The sequence below is a fragment of the Spodoptera frugiperda genome, chromosome 20, assembly GCF_023101765.2.
Source record: "Spodoptera frugiperda isolate SF20-4 chromosome 20, AGI-APGP_CSIRO_Sfru_2.0, whole genome shotgun sequence".
Lineage (NCBI taxonomy): Eukaryota > Metazoa > Arthropoda > Insecta > Lepidoptera > Noctuidae > Spodoptera > Spodoptera frugiperda.
In genome coordinates, this window is record NC_064231.1 from 7,703,047 (window position 1) to 7,717,705 (window position 14,659).

Sequence of the window (14,659 nt, forward strand, 5' to 3'; positions counted from 1 at the left end):
TCTTTGTTATTTGTAACTCGATGCAAATAAAAGTTTCAAATCACACTTTACACACAAGTATTCAGATTCACGACAGTTTTTAGCATTTCAACACCATGTAAAGCAGTTTCCGAAACTTATTTTACTTTCATAGTATTTTGTCCATATTAATAGGAGTTCTGTATATTTCGTTGCTTCATAGCGACCTTCGGGGCTGAGTTAACATCTATTGTTGAACAAATTACTGATTCCGTCTCTAATTCGTGGCAGAGCCATTGTCTCTCAGTTGCCCGATTTTACGGGTAATGCACATCATGAGAGGAGGAACACACAGATCTACCTGGTTAGGAAAAACATCGCGTGGAGAATACAAGCGCTGTTACGTCATATCGGTTACAGCTAATTACTGAGCGTGGTAACTGCTTAGCGCTTAAGGATTTTCCCGCATAACATTAACCTAGTAACGTGTATTCGATTTCCATTTTGTGCATTTTCAAATGATTTCTGGTTTACTACGAAGAATCTTAAATAAATTAGGACTGATTTATTTATTTGAAATCTTTATTTCGTTATCTGTGTAAAAGTCACAACTTTTCAAATTTCCTGTATGTACACAACATTTTGTTGTTATTCTGTTAACAAGGCCCACGTTAGTCATTCTTATCTCAATCACTATAAAAACAACCCATATTTAAGCAGCAATGTGTGACAATGCTCAATTACGCACAAAAGATAATAACATAACCATTCAACAATAATATCAGTTTATTCAGATGGTCCTTGACACCACTTAATAAACAGCTATTACTAACAATCCCTAATCCCACGCTCGTCTAACCTGCGTCAGAATCTGTACGCTAATCAGTAATCAGCTGCAGACCTTGTCTTAACCCACAATAAGCAAGCCTTACAGTTTATTGTTATAATAATACAGACAGAACCACGTTACCTGATAAAACAATAATAGTTAATGATGTAACGAAAAAGTGTAACCCAAGATTTATTGTTTCACAAGATAAATGAGTATCTTGGTCATGTTTGTCTTTGTGAGGCAAGGTTTGAGATTTGGGATTTAAATTCGGGAATTAGAAATTTTATATGCAGACTTTTCACTACATTTTTCATACGTAACACAATTTCAGTCGTATCATCGTTATCTTACCTAGTAATCACATCACTACTGTGTAGTACAATATATATAATCCTCTCTGTTGTTCCTGTATTAGGCTGATTTAAAAAAAAACAGACTTCTATGCGGTTTTTTTAAAACACAGCACACACAGCATTTTTTCGCTATATGTTATGAGTACAATAAATCTAGTGTTCAACAGTTGCATTTGAAACAACTCGATCAAGGAGGTAACCGCCTAAGCAATCATCTAATCCTAATGCCAAAATGATTATATTATAATTACATGAGATTGTATATACAGTGGGGTGTTGAATGCAACTCGTTTTGAGTGTGTAGGATGTGGAAGATTAATTGTTCCTTGCAACACATGCCTGTACTATTTTAAGATAATAGATATGTACACTAAACATAAAATATGAATTAACAATATTAAACCTTGATATTTTTGGACAGAACATTATTAAACTATATGAAGGGTAGGATAGAAGAAGTATCAATCAATAAATGCAACTACAATCAACTATCTCATCCTCCAAAATTACGAAAAAAAAAAGTAAAAATACGTTAAATACAATTTTTATCAGCCATCTCCCGATTTTTTTCTGTACTTAGCCTTCAATCGTAGAAACATGCCTCGAAGACTCATTTAGTAACCCCATTACAATCGTTGAAAAACTAGTATGCTCTATCTTTCTGAACCCTTTAAGAAACAAAAGCGTGAATTGGTATATTTTATTGGTATTTGTTTTACAGGTGTGTGCGTGCAGTGTACTAGCTGCGTTGGACGGGTACAGTCCTCAACAGGACCCAGATCAGTTCCACATACAGACAGATGAAGACGACGAGCGCTACTTCTTATACCAGACCCACAATGGACAGTATAGGAAAGAAAGAAGACTGAAGGACGGATCTGTTGTCGGTAAGGTTCAAATTACAATATCAAGGAGAAAATTATAATTTAAAGCTATCTAATATTCTTTAACCTCTACTAAAAGATCTGTTTATTCTTCAGCATTGGTCTAGCGACCGGCGTGATAGAATTTTTTAGATGTTTTTTTGTTTTTGTTGCGGCTACGACACACCAAGAAATCGAAAAATGCAAATAATAAAGTCATGATGTCTTGCTAGACGACTTTCAATCAGCCAGTGAGATCATCTTTATAGAAAGCCTAAGCTTTGCCTTACTTAGATATACAGAATAATAAATAGCAGATTTATGTTCATCCAAATGATTTCATGCCTAATTTTACTTTTGGTATGACTGTATTATATCTTTTATGACCTCGTACAATATCATTGGCCCTATGTGGGGGGTACTTTCTTGGAGAAAGAAGGCTGTAAAATTTCAATTCCTTTCAAGTTCAGGCAAAGTGTTAAATTGAATTTATGACATTACATTTCTCAACAATAATACCTGGTATGAAATTCCGGCCAGTACAATACTTGCAATATGCTGACCTCATACTTTGCTCCGATTGCTCTTTCAGTTAATAATAAAGTCAAAATATAATTTAAAATAAGTAAGGTAAAGTTAATCAATTAGACTGAGGTTCTCGATTAAACTCAAGCACAAGTAGGTACATTTGCTTAACATGGTCACGCTTAAGACCACGAGTACTACAAGCCCATTCTGTTTATATTATACATCAATAAAACTAGTTCCATAAACATCAAAATTAAAATGCTTTTTTTCAAAATTGATAATCAATTAAATTGACAATTTTGATTTTTTTCATACATAAATTCATGGTAAAACGAATTAAATAGACATGACCATTTACAAAACTAGTAAAATGATGATGATGAATGATGTTCAAAATTTGAAGTATTTTTTAGTTACTCTGAATGTAGAAAAGGAGAGAATCTAAAGACAGACCACCGAAGCAGTTAAAGAAGAAATGTTGGTATTCACTATTCAGACAATCATACATGTCTATTGATATAGACTTCAAGTTCACTATAAATGTAAAGTAGAGCAAACTTGTATAGCAAAGTTCCATTGTCAAGATAAAATGCTGTCGACCTACACATGCTTTACAGTTCATTGTCCCAACACTGATCTATGTAGGTGGGACATCTGAATATGTAACATAGCAATCGCCATCTAAGGTACTAAGGCTCACAAAAAAAATATTTAAATCTCCATTTACTAAAACAGAATTTTTGCCAATCCATATTGGAACTATGAACGTAATTTCTACTTTTTGTTGTTGTTTTGTTGTTGTTTTGTTTCCGGTGATCAATTTTGGTTACAGTCACTCATTTTTTTTCTTGATTACTACTTAAAAGATCTTAATTAATTCAACTGAGAAAGAACGTTGAGATATACTATCATAATACCTGTATATTTTGAAAGATAAATTATTTAAAGAACCCTTTTTGAAGAACCTATCTGCTTCGTGAATAATGAACAGCATTGTTCTCCTTTTGGGTATCATGTGCAGTTTCAAGTGAATGCTCAGACAATGATGACGTCATTTTACATTTCAGGTACAACTGGCTGGGTGGGTGCTGATGGATATTTGCGGCTTCAAGATTATATCGCTGATAATCAGGGATACAGAATCTACAAATCAAAAACAGTCTACGTTGGAGAAAATCGACCAATTTCAGTACGTATTTATTAAGCGATAGATGAACATTACCTATACAATTTTACCATTTCTTGTGATTAATATGATTTGTTTTTTATTTCAGGAATCTTTACAAATAGCCAAGACTGCTCCAACTGATTCTGGTTTTGGAGTTACACCTGCACCAGCTCCAGTGCCCCGATATCGCGGCCCACCGCGCTTCAAGTCCACGACTCAAGCCCCACCGCCCTCGTCATCATACGGACCTCCCTCCTTCCCAGCAGAAGTATCAGTGACGCCTCCTCCACGGACTTACTCGCATCCAACGCCAACACCACAAGTTTACGTTTCACCCAATTCAATCGACTCGTCAACAACAACTTATGATTTTAGACCAACAGTGACACCGATCACAGCTAGTGAAGCTGCTACTACAAGCAGTCCCTACGACTACGATTCATCTAACACCAATACATTAGAAGACGAATACCAACCGAGTGACAGTCAACGTTACGACGTGTTCAATCCTAATTCCTACAGACATGCTGACGCCTGGCTAAAGCGACAGCAACAACTCCAACGACACCAACAATCTGGAGCAAAAATTGGTGACGGTTATACTCCTCAATTCTCCACATACGACGGATCAGCCTTCCAAAGAAATGGTTTCCGTTACTATCTTCCCAAACAATATCACGAGGAAGAGAACAGCCAGGCAAACGAGAGGACTGGAAGTTTCGGCTACGTCGATCCGTTCGGTATTCGTCGAGTGATTTACTATAATACAGCGCCTGGCGAAGGCTTCCAAATACGCAAAAACAATAGGTATGTGGGTCATGATGCGACCCCGTATGACCCTAGGCCCGTGAATTGATGTAGCAAATGTGTGTACATACATGTGAGAATTTGAAGTTACCTAATTATTTATTCATCAGTATTGTTAGTTCCCATGAACTATTTATGTAATAAAGGAGACAAAACGATCTAATCGAACGAAGCGAACAAGTCTTAGCCATTAATTTGATAAATGTAAGTAAGTGTAAATTGTTGTTCACATAAGTATTTTGGGTAATGTAAACACACTTGAAGTCAAATAGCTTAAATGGTTTTTATGTGTGACTGTGCGTTTCACAATCAAAAACCATTACTTTCTTATATTTCAGTGCCATTATACTACATATTATAGGTACAAGATAACCGTTATAAATATCCATATTATTCTATGTAAAAGTCTACAGCTGTCATATTTGTAAATAACTTACTTTTGATTATAGTACAGTTAACATATTTAATGAAATTCATGTCAGTGTGACGATACCTTGTGTTATTTGCATCGACATACTTAATATTACTAAAAATTAAAATAATACGAAAAATACCGTTAATTTATTTAAATCTGTCATCAAAGTATTAAAGAAGGACAGACCCTGGTCATTATGTCTATAATAGTCGTAAGGTCTTTGAACTCATCTTGATCTTCATCTAAATGGATTTTCTTGCAAATGGACAAGCGTAGGCGCATCTGAACGAATAAATGATTCTGTATAACCTTTTAGAGTATGTAACTAAAAGGTATCAGTAGCCAGGATCAAGAATTACGAGCCTAACTGCATGTTAGCCATGTAATGTGTTACATTCTGCCTGTGTCATACATTTATTTCGGGGTCTATTTTTTTTTTAGTTTACATTAATAAACAAAAATGTAACTCTTACTAGAGACACACGTACCTAATAAAGTATACTAGGCTGGGTGTATGTCTAAATGTCATTACGAATAATCTGTCATTGTTCAGATGCTATATCAGAATTAATGACAACTTGTTGCAATGACAAAGTTATAGTGCTGTGGGTAATATTTATATTAAAAAAAATGTATGTCTAATGAAAATTCTTAATTTAATGCCTACTATTTAATTATTGTATTACTTCTAATTGTATTGTTCTGTAAAACTTGCACAGCATGTATTTATACTAATTTTATTGTTTTAATAATGTAAGTTCGTACCTATACATATAAATAATTTGTTAACAAATTCTGGTTTTATTTCTGAATTGAGTAACATTTAAAATAACTGCAGAAACGGGAATTACAAGATTTTTAGCATGCATATTAAAAACAGTTTAACAAATTACCTGAGGTATTGCATCGTGATTACTAAATGTCATTAAACATAACTGTTCTTGCGTAATATATAAATGAAAGATCACTAATAAGGCTAGTACAGTGCCATCGTCACATAGAAAATACCACGAGGTTTTTAGAACTTGTATTTTGAAAACCCATTACGAAATAATTGGTCAACCACAACATTTTTACTTAAACCAAATAGTTATTTTTTTGCAAAATCATGATTGTGATATTACTGTGTGCATCAGTCATCACACAAAGCTGGGCAAAGGACATACTATACGAAAGTTTAGACAACATTCCTGTAGCACTAAAATGGGAAAAAATTGAAAAAACACCAATAAGTGATCCTGCAAGTTTACATATCCCGATTCATAAATCTTACTCATATAAACATCGTCTATATACCTCGCCAACGACAACCGAAAGTCCCATGGAAGAAAAAGAACATACAACTGATACAACTCTTGCTCCCATTGCAAAGGATAATCTGAAACTACCGATCAGCAAGAATGACGAAATAGTAATCGACGTTATACCAGAATCAGATAGTAATAAGTATAAATCTTCTCAAGAAATGAAGAAGTCTCTAAAACCCGTTTATCGTGGCAGTTACAAATTCAGCTGGGATGATGTCAATGATATGCATAAACCAAGTCCACTGAAAACATTGGAACTAAAAGTGAATACAAACTATGAACATCATCAAACGACCCATCATCCGAACCTAGAGACGGTTCATCTTCCAACCTATCACCCAATCCCACCTGTTCCTACACTATCACCCTGGTATGACGGTTATGGTAAATAAAGATAAATACAATATTACATGTTCAAACCCAGATGATGTACTAACCTTAAAGTGAAATAAAGTATCAAATAAAATTACTTTCATTTGTTTATTTATAACCTTTAGAGTTTATATTTAAAAGAAGTAATTCTTGAAACCTTGATCGTACCTTGACCAAAAATAAAAGAACAAGTCAATGAAATTCATAAATATATTTATTGGAGTAAGTAAATACGATTTCAAAGTCTGCTAGTACATACAGGTACAGAATATTGGACAATATTCCACCGGCAAGGTGTCATCAATTATTTTTTGTAGGGCCAGCTAAAATCAGACTCCTTAACAATGTACACAGGCTCGTCCAATTCTAACGGATCAGCGCTCTTTGGACGGAGAAAATCGGGCAACGAAAAGTGCGGCCACTGGAAACCAGGAAAGAATTGCGAAAAAAGATCAGCCAAAAATGGTTTTGGTTTTAATATTTGCACTATAATAGGGCCTTCCTCTTCATCGTCCTTTGCTTCGTCATCTTTCTTTTCTTCCTTAGGTTCCTCTTCTTTTGGTTTATCCTTGGCATCATTAGACTCTTCTACTACAACAACGTCTTCAAATTTGTCTTTTACCTCTTTCTCTTCTTCTTTTTCCTTTTCTACTTCTTTGTTTTCCACTTTCTCTTTTTCCTTTTCTTCTTCTTCTTTAGGTTTCTCCTCAGCCTCCGGTTCCTTTTTAGGCTCCTCAAACTTTTCCTTGTTTTCTTGATCCAAGTAACTAGGTTCTTCAACTACGGGTGGTACTGGATCAACTAAAGGTTCTTCAATTTTATCTTTCTCATCTGGTTTGAGCTCTGATGATGATGGAACAGCTGGTACGTTAGTATGTAGCTGCTCGGGTGTCGGCAATGCTTCCACTGCCAACAGCAAGCATAAAACTCCAATGAAATACATCTGAAATCAAAATTTCTAATTTACATGCAATACCTAAAAAATATATGAAAAATGTATTTAAAATATAATAGAGGTATTTACAAGTGTAAATAAAAAATCAAATTGATCTGGCGTCAGGAAAGGGATAAAATTCTTATCACTAAATTGTTTTATAATAATAATGAATACTCACGATTACTTTTAACAATACAATAACCCACTCACCTTTTCTATCTGATCAATTGAAATTACTGCTTTAAAGACCACGGCTTGCCTTTATATAAAGAATATCCACACAATTGATGACCAAAAAAATTAAAAACTCATTAATAACATTTTAACTAAGATTGAAATTGTATTGTGGTTAGTAGACATATTAAATTCTGGAAACATCATGATTAAATTTCCACAAAACCAAAACTTTCCTAATAAACATATGAATAAATTTTGTATTAAAGGACGCAGCGTTAAAGATTCACTTCATAAATATAAAATATCATATTAACAGGCAGAAAAAGGTTTATTATCTTAAATAATTTATTCATCATCATTTTTTCGAAAATTTCTCAGTAGTAGCACGGAGTCTGGAATTGTGTCCAGTATATGGCAAGAGGCTCACCCCCTATTACATGGGACTTACAACACAAATGGTGAAAAGTGGGCGTACATTGTATAGCGGCATTACGTGCCGTAATGTGCACCTCTGCCTACCCCTTCGGGGATAAAAGGCGTGGAGTTTATAATTTATTCATTTGAAAATATGGGTAAAAATATAGAACGATCATTAGTTTTTAAATACTAAATAAGTTGTTTATGTTTTGGGTATATGATAACAATGAAAAAAGGTACAAGATAATATAAAACAAAAAAAAATGCTTTTTACTACATTTATTTCAGTCACTGGGTAAATACAGAAAATCATTTGATAGGTTCAGGTTTAGGAACTTCGGGAACCTCAGGGGCGACTGGTAAATGATCACCCTCTGCGTGGTACCCGTCCAGTCCCGCGGTGTACTTCGTGACGTATCTCTTGCCATCGTCGCCGATGTAGGATACTTCTCCTTCATACACCATCACGTAGCTGGCACCATCAGGCGTGGGGATGAGATGACCGCGCTCCGACACCACGGTACCCTCCGCGGTCACATACCGCAAGGCAAACTGGCCAAACTCATCGTGAATCTCTTCATGGTCCAAAGGTGGTAGAGATCTAGTCGAACTTCCTTCCAGGGGAGCAGCCAAAACCGATGACAGGGCGCACAAGACGAAAAAAGCTATCATCTGTGAAACATTCAAAACAAAGTTACAATTTATACTAGTTCTGGATTACATTGCATACATCGAAGTGGCAAGCTATGAACATTCTTCACTTACTTTGTTCATGATGATTTCGGAATATAAATGTCTTGTAGTAGTTAATACTATTTGTTGTCTAGAGGGAACTTCAGCCACGATTGATAGCAGTTTGAATCTGAAAGGCGTTTATATTAGAAAGCAAATTTAATGATAGTCATCTAAAACTGGATTGAAGTATTGCACACTGTAAGTAATTTATTATTCATTAGTATAATGCCAGTTAATACACAATTAACTTAATCGCTATATTAACGGTAATATTATGCAATGTCAGGTACTAATTGTATAGTTAGGTTAGTACCTATTAATAAATTAATACACGCAATAATTTCTTCAATTAGCAATGAGTAAGGGTATAAGTATAGTACTTCGGCATTTTGGAAATTATTATATTAAGATATCCCATAAGAGAAACATAGGAAGTTTCTTTTATCTATTTATTTTAAAATAATAAGTATAGTACTACGGCATTTGGAAATTATTATACTGAGATATCCCCATAAGAGAAACATGGTAAGTTTCTTTCATCTATTTATTTTAAAGTAATAATATGTAATACCATTTAATATGTTCTATTTGAGTTAAAATGTGAAATACTTACGAATATTCTGCTGAACTTTTGCTAAGACATTTTTTCCTTGCAGGTTATTTCGTCTGTGATTTTCGCCGTAGTTTGTGGCTTTCTGTTTAAGCCTGCAAACTTATCGGCAATCGACTATGGACCCGTTAAAATCATTGTCAGAGAGAGTCCTGATGCACTAACAGATATCGTTCATCAAGGAGAAAACTTTTACTTCAAACATTATGTGAACTCCCCATCATCGCATTTCGAGGCCATAATGTCATTGATACAACAAGATGCGTCGAGACTCGAAGAAGAAACCGAAGAACTCCAGAAAATTTTAAAACCATTCATACGTCATGAAACAAAATCAAAAGATCGAGTTTCAAAAGTTCAGCCACTTCCAAAACCATCTCCTCTGCCAGTCCCAGTAATCTTGGAAGATAAGGAACCTGAACTCATCATATCAAACCAACAACAAATTTCAGTGGAATCGATATCACCACAGATAATCGACATGCCTGCAGTTATTGAAGAGATAAGTCTAGAAGGACCAGATGAAAACAAAGAAAACTCTGTAATTATCCCAGAAGAAGATTTTAGCGACGTAAAAATGGAAGGACTGGAAGAGAACATAGTGGTTCCAGAGGTTACTGTATTGACACTTGGAACAATAGATAACCCTGTAATAATGGAAGAAGTCAAACTAGAAGATCAAAAAATAGAGAAAGAAAACATTTTAGTGGTTCCAGAAGCAGTTACGCAGATATCAGTTGTTGACCCTGTATTCGTTGAAGAAGTGAAGCCAGATGCTCCAAAAGTTTCAGAGAAAGTCCAAAATACGCTGTACCTGAGCTCTGTAATAATTCCAGAAAATCCAGTATTATCACATTTATCAACTAATGGCTATGCTGTATCTGTTGAACAAGTAAACGCAAAAGAACCAAAAGTACACGATGACAGTGGTGCAGCAATTTTAGAAACTCCTGTGATACCTGAACCATTTAATAATAGTCCTACAGTTGTTGATGAAATAGAAATAGAAGAACCAGAATTCAACAAGGATAATATTATAGTGGTTTCAGAAGCACCTGTTTATTCACCTCTGTTGGTTCAAAATAACTCTGCAGTCATTGAAGAAATTAAATATGAAGAACCAAAAATAATTGAGGAATCGCAAAATTTGATGCACTTAAGCCCCGTAATTATACCAGAACCATCGACTTTATCACCACTTGTATCAATTAACAACGATTATCTTGCAGACGGTGAAGATTTAAAGGTCAATGAAATAGAAGTATCTAAGGAACCAGACAATACATTATATCTGAGTTCTTTGATAATTCCTGAAGCTCCAGTATTGCCACCTTTACCGGTTAGCAACTACAACATGGCTGCTGAACAAGAGTATGGAAAGGAACTAAAACTACATGCACTCAGCGTTGAAACAGTTTCAGAAACTCCGCTATTTCCTGGACCAGTCCATAATAACCCTGCAGTTGCTGAAGAAGTTAAAGTAGAAGAACCACATGTATACAAAGAAAGTATCATAGAAGTTCCAGAAGCTCCAGTGTTGCCTCTTCTATCAATTGACAATAATCCTGAAACACTGAAACAAATTGAAATAGAGGAACCAAAGATCAATAAGGAAAATATTATAGTGGTTTCAGAACCCGTGTTGGTTGAAAATAGTCCTACAGTTATTGAAGAGGTCAAAATTGAAGAACCAAAAATATCTGAGAAATCAGAAAATTTGCTACATGTGAACTCTGTTGTAGTTCCAAAAATACCGATTTTACCACCACCTTCGTCGATTAACAGTTATACTACAGATGGCGAAAAAGGAAAGGACGAAGAACCAAAAGTATCTGAGGAACCTGAGGATACAATGTATCTAAGGACTGTAATAGTTCCAGAGGCTCCAGTATTACCACCTTTACCGGTCAACAACTACAATATAGCTGCGGAACAAGAGTATGGAAAAGAACCAAAATTACATGCACCCAGGGTTGAAACAGTTTCAGAAACTCCTCTGTTTCCTGGACCAGTCCATAATAACCCGGCAGTTGCTAAAGAAGTGAAAGTAGTAGAACCACATGTATACAAAGAAAGTATCATAGAGGTTCCAGAAGCTCCAGTGTTGCCTCTTCTATCAATTGACAATAATCCTGAAACACTGGAACAAATTGAAATAGAAGAACCAGAGAATATTAAGGAAGATATGATAGTGGTTTCAGAACCTGTATTGGTTGAAAATAGTCCTGCAATTATTGAAGAGGTTAAAATTGAAGAACCAAAAATATCTGAGATATCAGAAAATGTGATACATCTGCACTCTGTTGTAATTCCAGAAATACCGATTTTACCACCTTTCTCGATTAACAGTTATACTACTGATGGCGAAAATAGAAAGGTCGAAGAACCAAAAGTATCTGAGGAACCTGAGGATACAATGTATCTGAGGTCAGAACCTTCAGAATTGCTACCTTTACCTGTTAACAACTATGATATAGCTATTGAACAAGTAAATGTAGAAGAACCAACTTTGCATGAACACAGAGTTGAAATAGTTTCAGAAACTCCTCTGTTTCTTACACCAGTCCATAATAACCCTACAGTTGCTGAAGAAGTGAAAATAGAAGAACCACGTGTATACCAAGAAAGTATCATAGAAGTCCCAGAAGCTCCAGTGTTGCCTCTTCTATCAATTGACAATAATCCTGTAACTCTGGAACACATTGAAATAGAAGAACCAATGATTAATAAGGAAAATATTATAGTGGTTTCAGAACCTTTGTTGGTTGATAATAGTCCTGCAGTGATTGAAGAGGTCAAAATAGAAGAACCAAAAATATCTGAGAACTCAGAAAATGTGCTACAGTTGAGCTCTGTTGTAGTTCCAGAAATACAGATTTCATCATCACCTTTCTCGATTAACAATTATCCTACAGATGACGAAAATATAAAGTTCGAAGAACTAAAAGTATTTGCAGAACCTGAGAGTACAATGTATCTGAGGTCAGAACCTTCAGAATTGCTACCTTTACCTGTGAACAACTATGATATAGTTATTGAACAAGTAAATGTAAATGAACCAACTTTGCATGAACACAGAGTTGACGTAGTTTCAGAAGCTCCACTGTTTCATGAAGCAGTTCATTATAACCCTGCAGTTGTTGAAGAAGTGAAAGTAATAGAACCACATGTATACGAAGAAAGTATCATAGAAGTCCCAGAAGCTCCAGTGTTACCTCTTCTATCAATTGACAATAATCCTGCAACTCTGGAACATATTGAAATAGAAGAACCAAAGATTAATAAGGAAAATATTCTAGTGGTATCAGAACCTGTTTTGGTTGAAAATAGTCCTTCAGTTATTGAAGAGGTTAAAATAGAAGAACCAAAAATATCTGAAGAATCAGAAAATGTGCTACATTTGAGCTCTGTTGTAGTTCCAGAAATACCAATTTCACCACCTTTCTCGATTAACCACTATTCTGCAGATGGCGAAGAAGGAAAGGTTGAAGAAGCAGAAGTATCTAAGGAACCCGAGAATGAAATATATCTGAGCTCTGTAAAAATTCCAGAAGCTCCAATGTTACCACCATTATCTAATGAAAGGAAAGAAGAAGTATACAAAGAGAGCATTGCTGTGATACCAGAAGCTCCTACGTTGCCCCCTGTACTTGTTAATAATAACTCAGCAGTTTTTGAAGAAGTTAAAGTAGAGGAACCAAAAGTATCTGAAGGGACAAAAAATACTCTACATTTAAGTTCTTTGGTAGTTCCAGAATATCCGGTATTACACGAAAATTCACTTAAAGACATATCTACCGTTGAAAAACAAATTGAAGAACAAGAATCCATCAGCTTAAGACAATCAGTAACAAAACAGAATCCAGAAGACGTATATGTTGTTGAGGCCAAGTCAACAGAAAAGCCAAACCATTTTGAGCCCAAACGTCTTGAAAATGAAGGCATTCTAGAAGCTCCTGTTTTACCTGCTCCAAAACGTACAGATGTTTCTGCTGTTAAAAAGAACGACAAGCCGAAAGATAAGATGTATAATCATGCAGAATCTCCCGATTTACCTCCTCTGTCACTTAGAGATTTACTACTACACAAAGAAAACGAGAGATTGGAAGATTTTCTTCCTCACGTCCCAGAATATCATTTCGTTTCGAAAATTGAGGCCGTTCCAAAATATGTCTCTGAAGAACATGAGATCCCAGAACAAAAAAAGAAGTTAAACGAGGAGTTACCACACCTACTAAGGGTCTCACACTACCCGAAACTTAAAACCCTACCAGATGCACCAATTCTACCTCCTCTATCACTTTCTGATTTCCCATATCCAAAAAAATAAATAAATATATTATTTGTGTAACGTAACAATCAGACCAGAATGAGAAAGGGCCCAGGAAACATTTGCCTATAGATTGGTCAGGTAGCGCTCCAATCTTCGTGGCAACGAGATAAAAGGACAATTTAAAGTATATCATTATAATTTAATTTAAATAGGTTTAGTACTTAGTAGTGTTTATTAATTTATTTTTGTGTTAATGTAAAACATCCAGTTTTAAATGTATTATGTGAACACTGTGTAAAAACAATAAAATATGAATTATACAAACAGCAATGTTTTTTGTGTACTACTCTTTCATAACGAATGTACCCTACAAATCCTTTAATTTTAATTTTATTATTTAATCCTGAAAATATCTTTGCTCATCTCAGTCTTATCGTGTAATTTCTATTTGGTTTTGTATTAAAATTTTGTGAAAACTATCTTTAGTATCAAAATCCATCAATGGATACATGTTAGCATGGTATCAGTAAATCATGTATTCGAAATATCTTAAAATCAATAGCTTCAAAAATACCTTGTGGTAAAGAATAAATTAAAAAACGGCTTCATAAACTAACTTCAATTTAAAACTAAAAACAAACAGAAGCCGAAACATAACAATTATTACTTAACTATAGATTTAAAAGTAATAAATTCAATATAAAAAATATATTAATTCCTTAAAAAACATTATTCATATTACTTTTTTGTGCGACTTAAGGTTTGATTAATTGGATTTATTCAGAATATTTACATTAAAATAATTCTGCAATATAATATTTACAACTACTCAAAAATAAAGGAATACTAAAAATTATTTACTATTTACAATTGTACGTTGTATGGCACCTACTCCTCCGACCTACTT

The 14,659-nt window shown here is 34.6% G+C and overlaps 4 protein-coding genes across 4 annotated transcripts in view; 2 read left to right on the forward strand and 2 right to left on the reverse strand.

Moving 5' to 3' along the window:
* LOC118282268 (uncharacterized) overlaps positions 1-5,717 on the forward strand; it is a 37,018-nt gene extending 31,301 nt beyond the window's left edge. The window contains exons 3-5 of the mRNA XM_050701119.1: positions 1,865-2,030; positions 3,602-3,723; positions 3,809-5,717. Coding sequence (XP_050557076.1) covers positions 1,865-2,030; positions 3,602-3,723; positions 3,809-4,558 — 1,038 coding nt within the window. The 3' untranslated portion in view covers positions 4,559-5,717. The remainder of the gene's footprint in view (positions 1-1,864; positions 2,031-3,601; positions 3,724-3,808) is intronic.
* Positions 5,718-6,887: 1,170 nt separating this feature from the next.
* On the reverse strand, positions 6,888-7,554 carry LOC126911922 (ribosomal biogenesis protein LAS1L-like). The gene has a single exon (XM_050701158.1). It carries the CDS (start codon positions 7,544-7,546, stop codon positions 6,908-6,910), a length of 639 nt encoding a protein of 212 aa, XP_050557115.1. The 5' UTR covers positions 7,547-7,554; the 3' UTR covers positions 6,888-6,907.
* Positions 7,555-8,425: 871 nt separating this feature from the next.
* Positions 8,426-9,068, reverse strand: LOC126911923 (flexible cuticle protein 12-like). The gene is made up of 2 exons (XM_050701160.1): positions 8,900-9,068; positions 8,426-8,806 (listed from the first exon to the last, which is right to left on the reverse strand). Exons 1-2 carry the CDS (start codon positions 8,906-8,908, stop codon positions 8,444-8,446), a joined length of 372 nt encoding a protein of 123 aa, XP_050557117.1. The 5' UTR covers positions 8,909-9,068; the 3' UTR covers positions 8,426-8,443.
* Positions 9,069-9,507: 439 nt separating this feature from the next.
* LOC126911959 (titin-like) lies at positions 9,508-13,809 on the forward strand (the record flags this gene model as incomplete). The annotated part of the gene is made up of 1 exon (XM_050701519.1): positions 9,508-13,809. A coding segment is annotated over one exon (4,302 nt), but the record flags the coding sequence as incomplete, so codon positions are not given.
* Positions 13,810-14,659: the final 850 nt, after the last annotated feature.